The 8,539-nt window shown below is 35.6% G+C and overlaps 1 protein-coding gene across 1 annotated transcript; it reads left to right on the forward strand.

Annotated features, from left to right (window-relative positions):
- The first annotated feature begins 4,878 nt into the window (after positions 1 to 4,878).
- Positions 4,879 to 6,048, forward strand: LOC125203746. Its single transcript, XM_048102177.1, has 3 exons — positions 4,879 to 5,197; positions 5,288 to 5,450; positions 5,529 to 6,048. Exons 2-3 carry the CDS (start codon positions 5,290 to 5,292, stop codon positions 5,893 to 5,895), a joined length of 528 nt encoding a protein of 175 aa, XP_047958134.1. The 5' UTR covers positions 4,879 to 5,197; positions 5,288 to 5,289; the 3' UTR covers positions 5,896 to 6,048.
- Positions 6,049 to 8,539: the final 2,491 nt, after the last annotated feature.

The following is an 8,539-nucleotide window of genomic DNA, read 5'->3' on the forward strand; positions in this document are numbered from 1 at the left end:
AAGAATCAAACTCCAATGTCCACTTGTACTTTTGTTCTCGACAAAAAAAGACATTTTTATTCAAATGTTAATACTTGAGCATTTAAATCTCAATTCATTTTTCTCTACTAATAAGTGAGGAGTTCGAAATATCTTGTGTTTGTGGGTATACAAATCTGCAAAATTGTACTCCTTGACTCGTTATTACATCTAATCATTAAATTTTTTTATTTTATTATTTCTGGATATTCGTCATTACGCATCTCATTTCATTTTTACTGCTGTATTTATTTCATATGTAGATCAAACATTCTATTAACTCGTTACATTATAAAGGAAATAGTACTATATAAATGTAAAATTCACGTTGTATAAAAATTTCCATCTATATTTATTTCTTGGTGATGAAAAGTTATTACTCATATTATTTATTCTATGAAACAATGAAAGTAATAATTAAAAATGTGTGATCAAAGAAGATGGAAGACGCTTCTCGAATAATTGAGATAAAAAAAGATTTGTAAAAAATGATTGAGATTTTGAGGATCAAATAATTTAAATGTATTATTTGTTTTATTTCTCTATCATTGAATAGTGATTATTCTACTTTGCACTCAACCTCTTGATGAACATGTTGGGTGATATTTTATTTTCATGTAACTGTATTATCTAATATCCTATTGACACAAGTCTCAATCATATTTCACAAGTTGCTTGGAACTTCAAATCTTGTAAACCACATTTGATTTCGTTTGATACACATTAATTAAATATTTTAATCATAATTTTCTTGGCGTATATCTGTAATATTGCTTACAAAGAGTTTTATATATGAAAAAGTAGAAAACTTGTGACAACTTCGTGTACGTTATATTCAAGAATTATATGTAAAATAAAATGTGTAATTAGCATAAGAAAATAAACACTCAGAAACCATATATGTTATGGGAAAATATCATATTTTATAATCACTATATGTAATATGAGACTCAAATTTCAGTATTGAAAACTTTATGTGACGGCCAGATCTCTATATATTATTGCCTTGTGTTTTGATTTTTCTTTGTTGATTTTTACTTTGTTAGTAATAGAAAAATGAGAAATGCTTCTTATAGATATCCAACAACTAAATCTGACTATCCCATCTGACAAATCAAAGTTGCATTTTCATATTGGCATATAATTTAAGATTAAAATTATGTATTATAATTACAAAAAATTTCAATAATAATCTTTCATGATGTAATTCATAATAAATTCTCTTATATTTGCTTTTATAATTATCTGATCATTTGAGTACTTTCGTTGTATATTTTGTCTTTGTAGAATTTTTTGTTCTGTGTAATGTCGTAAATCTTGTGCTAACGAACTCTTCTTTCGTTTTGAAGCTATTTTCAGGCTATTCATCTTTGGTGATGAGATTATTGGATAACACTATGATGCGTGTTGCATATTTGCTTCATTTTTTAGTGCCTGTCTGCTACTTTTCTTCTTCTCTTGTTTTTTATGAAGCATCTGTTTCTTGTACATCGATTTTATTTTGTTTTTATCCTGGATTGCTACTCTATTATCCGTCACTTTTTTCGACAGATCATATTGTAACACATGAAAAATTACGTAAATAACATACAACACCACACTTTTAGATGTTTTTGAAAAATTGGACACTATAGTTGTTATTCGACGTTGTACTCAACACGATAAAACGTCGCTGTTCAAAAAATTCGTTGAATTAAAATGGCAATCAAGAACTATATGTAAGGGCAATTCGACACGTAATAAATAGTGTCACATACCAATAAATGTGCCACAAATTAAACAGGTAATGACCTGCAATTTTGTACCTTAGATTTCATACAATGCAGGTGGTTTGTAGGTCTATGTGTTTGTATTAATTATGAGTTTGGGACGACAAGAAATGGACATTTTATTTGGGTGTGAAGATACAACCTAAACAGTCCTTTTAGGCATATATGTCCACTCTTTTTCTTAGGGCAAACATTATCTTATTTTTTTTAATACTAATTAATAGTGGTATTAATCAGTTAGCTAGCTCGAAGACTAGGGACCAAACATTTGTCACAAAAGTAATCATGTGTAATTATTTTCATTGCGTGATTGATTTTTTTTTTCATAATTAATTGCATTTATGTCTACGTACCTATGCTATGTGTGGTGATTGATGATGAATTTAATGTTTGTTATGCTCCGTCTTAAAAAAATAAAAAAAATAAGGATATTTGGAACGTCACGAGAATTAATGTAAAATTGGTAAAATACTTAAAAGAGATAAGGAGACGGATATTAAAGTAGTGTTAGTAGATAAAGACCCACATTATTATTAATATTTAATAATGGGTTATAATGATATAAGTTGTAAATAAATTGATGTATATGAATAATGAGTTTGGTATAATTTTTTATAAATAAAAATGTGATATTTTTATGGGACAACCGAAAAAAAAAGTGTTGTTATTTTTATGGGATGGAGGGGAGTATAATTTAGGGCAAATTTAGAGGGACGAGTGGTGTTGGAATCATTTTAGTAGTAATAGAGATGATGGGAATGCAAAAATGAAATGATAATGGGAAAGATACAAATTTCCATGACATTTTGGTCGGGTCCCTCTTAGAGCCTTTTTTTGTTGTTACAAATTTAAATTTTAAATAATACTACAACCACAATTAAAAAAAATTATATAGAGTGCAAAAAAAAAAGGAAGCTATTTTGATAAAAAAAAATCCAAGAATATTATCTTGGAAAACAAAAATGTACTATAGGAAGGAAAATACTCAATAAAAAATAAAATAAAATAAAATATAAACAACAATGAAATCTAGATACGAAGAAAAACAAACATTTTATCTAAAACTACTATAGAAGAAAATAAAAACTGAAAAGCAATAAGAGTTTTAACGTTCTTCGCTAATTTCATCTACCAGAGAAAATGATTTACAGCAGATTCAAACCAATTGAAAAGTACGAAACAATCATCATAAAACACACAAAATAATACGAAAAGTCATATAAAAATCAAATACATTCCATTTTGATAAAAATCCAAGAATATTATCTTGGATAACAAAAGTGTATATGTATGTATATGTAGAAAAAATAATCAATAAAACAAAAAACAAAATAAAACGTGAGAGTGCATGTAAATGGGGACAGCCATGTGAAGAAAACTTGGTTTGCTTTGTGTGACATCTAGGAATGGGAGAGAATTAAATTTAAATGCCGACGTGGCTTTGGAAAATTCACATATATTCACAAGTGCATGAAAATTGTCTTCTCATTTTATTTCATTTTCATATGAATGTGACTAATTATACTTACAATAGTAGTGGGGGCATTGAGAAATTTCCCTTTTTAAATCTTGAAATTTATTTTATTTACACGCATTCTTAGCTTATTGGCTCATACTATGAACATATATTAATTAATATTCGTGATTCATCATTTTCAGTGTACCTTTTCATTAAGCAACAAAATGCGTAAAACTTTATGGAGTACTATGATTTTAGTTCGACATTATTTGAATTTTGTACCAAATGTAATTTCGAGATCTAAATAAACTTGAATGTTTTGAATTTACATAAATGGATTTCTATGAATGTATGGATAATATATTGATGGCCAAATACTTAAATTTGAGGTAATGAATTTAAAATTTTCATAATTTTTAGGTCGAATTACTAAAACACTGGTTTCTTTTATGGAATTCAAAACGCGAATAAAAAAAAATTAACGATCGAAAAAAGTTCAATTAGAATTGGAAAATAAAACCTAATTAGATTTTAGTTTAGTTTTTAGTCTTTATTTCCAATTCTAATAAGTTCAGAATATAAATATAAATGTTATAAATATATAGAGTTAAGGATACCCAACTACTTTACTTAGAAAAATGATAATTAAAATTCTTTATTTTATTTTTCATTTTTATTCTGTCTTCTTGCCCACGACCAAGTAACTTGAATGGTTGAAAGATATTTTCTCCTTCTTTTGTTAGATTTATTTACTTTATAAATATGTAAATACTCATATACATATAATAAGCATAAATATGCATAGCTTTGAAAGTGATGTGAACATAAAATAAGATCGAAAAACAAAATAGACTTTACATTTTCACATTTGAAGAGATGCCAATTGATAAAGGAAAACAATAAACTACAAAAACAAGCCGACATTTTATTTTTAATACATTATTTTCAAAGGGATAAACGAATGAATTCATAGGAGCTTCTTTCAATATCATTTTCTTCTCTTCATTAAAAATAACAATATATCAATTAATTGAAATCGACAGCCCCAATTTCTCTGGTCTATTACTTCAATACTTAGCCTATCATTAATTTAATTCCATGGAATCTCCTCAGATTATTCTTCAATTAATTGGTCCACCCAATTAAAAAAACACATAAGAAACTTTCTTCCCTCACCTCTTATTTTATTAAATATGATAATAAATAAAAATTCAACTAAATCACCAAATTTCGAAGAAGATACAATTAACACAATTATGACCATTAATTCAATATAACAACCCCCTGATTAATAGTAATACAATCAAATGTAGTTCCATATTTCTCACAAAATTATTTTTGAAGAATATAATTTGTTTTTGCCACGTGTCTGGCTCCTATTCGTCATCATCGTAATGGAAATTTCCAAATAATATTCATGAGTGAATAGCAAGAATTGGACAGCTCTCCAAACACAGATAATGCATTGCTGGCAAATCCACAGAGATAAGACCAGAATTCACACACACACACACACACACACACACTATTTTCTAATGCTGACGTGTACACCCCACCCCCACCACCCCTCACCGCCAATCATTGACCTTCTTTTCCACAATAAAACGCACAAATAAACTCTTTTTCTTGCACTCTCTCTCTCTCTCTCTACACACACAAAGTCTCTCAATTCTCTCTCCCAAAAACAGCCATAGCAAGAATATTTGATAACATCTTTACACCTTCTAAAGCTCCACTGATTGATTGAGAGATTCTGTCTTCAACTAGAGAGAAAAAGGCAAATTTCTTGAATTCTCTCTCATCGATCGAATTGGGCCTTTTCTGACATGTCTTTCATGTATACATTCTTCATCCCCGAAGAAGAAGAAGTCGAGTGGGAGAAAGAGCGATAGAGCAAAACATCAAATCAAGATCCAATTTTTATCCATTCAATCTTGATCTTATTCAGCTGGTAATCTCTCTCCCCCTCTCTTGATTTCCAATTTCATGAATTACCCAGTTCGAAAGTTTCGATTTTGATTGTGAATTCACCTTTTTTTAGAGATGTCTACGAGCATAATTAACGATTCGATGGTGTTGGGTTCCGGGCCGGAAGGGCCCGCAAACGCGATTTCGGGCCAAAACGAGGTTGATTTCGCGAAATGCGATTGCTGCGGGCTTACTGAGGAATGCACCCTTTCCTACATCGAGACAATTCGCGAAAGGTAAAAGAAAATTCGTTAAATTTGGATGAGAAAAGAAGTCTAAAATTCTGTTAAATAACCGTTATTCGGGCTTTTCAGGTATGGCGGGAAATGGATATGCGGGCTTTGTGCGGAGGCGGTGAAGGACGAAATCGTGAGGTGTCGGAAGCTGATAAGCCCGGAGGAGGCGGTGGCCCGGCATATCAGCTTCTGCAGCAAGTTTCGGGCCGGCGGGCCCCCGGAGGACCCGACCGTTCACTTGATCCGGGCGATGAGGCGTGTCATGATGAGGGGCCTCGAGAGCCCGAAGGCGCTGAGGTCAATGCCGTGTAGCCCGACCAACAAGGGTCGGGGGCTCGACTTGGAGGGCGTTGGTGGTGTGTTTACTCGGTCGGAGAGTTGTATGCCGAGTTTGACCCTAGTGGATGCCGCGGTGTACTGCGGGTTGGATGAGGGTTGCGAATGAGGATAAGGGTATTATGGTAAAGTTGGAAAAGAAAAGTAGGGTGAAAAAATTTGAAGGGCAAAATTGTAGTGCTTGATCTTGGACATTACTTAGTGTTGAATAGAATAAATGATGTTATGGAATGAAAAATAATGGTTAGTAAATGTTGATTAATCTTGCTTGTGTTCTTGCAATAATGGTTGGAGTTTTTGCATGTGTTTTTTTTTCTCAATTGAGATGATTAGGATTGATTGTGAGTTTCAATTTGAATTAATTGTTGAAATTGAAATGTCCTAGTAAATCATAAGAAAAAGATGTTAAGCAAATTGATGAGAGGTAGGTTCACGAAAAATCGGCAAAAATATAAGCTCGACACTATGTCAACTATCTTGAAGCAGAGAATGTGTCGTTGTTCTGGTTGTACTACCTTTGTTGTGCACTTGTGCTAATGGAAAGCTCTGAATAAGTAGTATGTCATGAATAGTATCATGTGATGAGTTTTGATGTTTTTAAATTTTTATGATGGAATTATTTTTAGAAAAATTTAATTTCCGATAACTTCAAACAAATTTAATATTGAGTCGACTAACATAAGATAGTTACTTAAATTTAGATGTGGAACCAACGTAGAAAAATCCTTGTCTCTTTAATAATGTGTTTGTGCTTTATTTCAAAAGTTGGTGCTCTTCATAGCCATAAACTATTTGATTATGGCATCTTGGCTTCTTGGAATCTCTCTTTTGAAGTAACTTTAGACAAATTGCTGCAATAATTTAGGGTTCTTGAGAATCATGTGTTGTGCAGTCTCTGTCAGAACCTATATGGTAATAGATGTTTTCGTTTTGTCACCTTCATTTTTTTGCTGCCCTAAAAAGTAGTAGGAGTATATGAAATTCTATCAGTTTGCCAAATTTTCAAAATATGAACACTTGCTATTATTCAGTTTTGGACAATAATTGGCTTACACAAATTTGATTGTGTAATTTCTTTATAGTATTAGAGCATCCGCAAGCGGATCTCGGACTCCACGGTACCGTGGATCCGGATGGGGGCGGATGGGCCCGGGTTTAACATCCCTTGGAATCGGGTGATGGGGATGATGGCTAGTGTCCGGGGGAACCAGGGGGTATGCAGTGGGGATCCGGGCGGGAGCGGGAAGCGCGGGCGTCAACGCCGGTGGGGGTATGCCCGGAAAGCAGCACAGATGATGGGGATGATGTGGCAGGGGATGCCGGGGATGCCGCACGGCATGCATCCGGATGCGAGGGGGTGTGCAGGTCACCGGAGGGGACGCGGTATATCGGCCCTCGCTTTATTTTTCACGGCTTGCTCACACGTCGACCCGTGACGCAGCTTCTCGCGATGACCTTCATATTGCATGATATGGGGATCGATCTCGAGGACGATGATACTCCCGTCGCGCGCCGGCCCGGCGAAGAAGCGAGGGGAAGGAAGGCGGGAAGGCGGTCGCGAGTCATCGCAGCCGCCTACGGCCGGTGGAAGTGGACGGAGGATGGTACGCAGGGTGGCCAAGGGGGGGTTGGAGGTGTGGGGACGATCCACGGTTGCGGAACAAACAGGTGCTCGTCAATGTGGGCGAAGATCGAGCGCCATGGGGGCACTTGCCCGCCGGGAAGGACTTCGCAACGAGGAGGTCGGAAGGGGTGGGAGCGCACAGGGCGCGGTGGGCCGTTTTGCGATTTATGCGCAACGCCCCCGTCACTCGAATGGCGGGCGAGACGACGCCGGAGGATGGCGCGAGCGGCCCTTGGAGGGAAGTATAAGGAGTTCACCTTCGGGAGTGCTTCTTGTTGTTGAAGGACTCCGAGAGTTCGGGCGGAGTGCACGCGGGTGGCCGAAGAAGCGGACTTAACTATAGCGGGGACTACAGCGGCAGCAGCTGGATCCCGAGTGGAAGAACGCCACGTGACCCCACGGAGAAGAGGTTTATGTACGAGATGCTCGAGAGCATGCGTGCTAATTTAGAGATCGCGAGGTCACGGCTGGGGGGTTCCGACGTGGGCTCAGATACCACGGGTGGCGGCAACGGCGGCGACGACGAGGACGGCCGGCGACGGCGATGAGGAGTAGAGAGTGGCGGGGCTCGTGCGTTGAAGCCCTTTTTTTTTTTAAAAAAATCATGTACTTTTTTTTTTAAATCTTTGTACTTTTTTTTAATGGAATGGATTATTTTTCCCGTATATGTGTCGTAAATTTAATTCCGTATATCACAATTTTAATTCCGTAAATGTAGTATATTTTGAATTGTTTTTATTGCGGCTGGCCTATGGCTGGCCTAAATCTGACGTGGCAGGTGGTTTTTTTAGTGTTGCCGACGTGGCAGGGGAGAGAATGGCTGCCTATGGCTGGCCTAAGCACCATTGCGGATTCAAAATATACTACATTTACGGAATTAAATTTACGACACATATACTGAAAAAATTCGTTAATTTTATTTAAATAAAAAAAGTACATTAACCAAAAATAAAAAATTACATAATAAAATAAAATCCGGGCTTCCACACACGAGCCACCGCCCCACTCTACTCCTCACTAATTTATTAAAAAATACATTAACAAATGTTAGTATGCTTTGAATCCATTATAGTTTGCCGCTAGCCGAACGGGGGTCTCGCTGTTTGCCGCCACCCGACGGTATGACATG

The sequence above is a fragment of the Salvia hispanica genome, chromosome 2, assembly GCF_023119035.1.
Source record: "Salvia hispanica cultivar TCC Black 2014 chromosome 2, UniMelb_Shisp_WGS_1.0, whole genome shotgun sequence".
In the NCBI taxonomy this organism is placed as follows: Eukaryota; Viridiplantae; Streptophyta; class Magnoliopsida; order Lamiales; family Lamiaceae; genus Salvia; species Salvia hispanica.

Coding starts and splice junctions, on each gene's coding strand:
- LOC125203746 (XM_048102177.1), top strand. CDS start 5,290: ATGTCTACGAGCATAATTAACGATTCGATGGTGTTGGGTTCCGGGCCG. Junction 5,451..5,528: donor ATCGAGACAATTCGCGAAAG/GTAAAAGAAAAT, acceptor CGGGCTTTTCAG/GTATGGCGGGAAATGGATAT.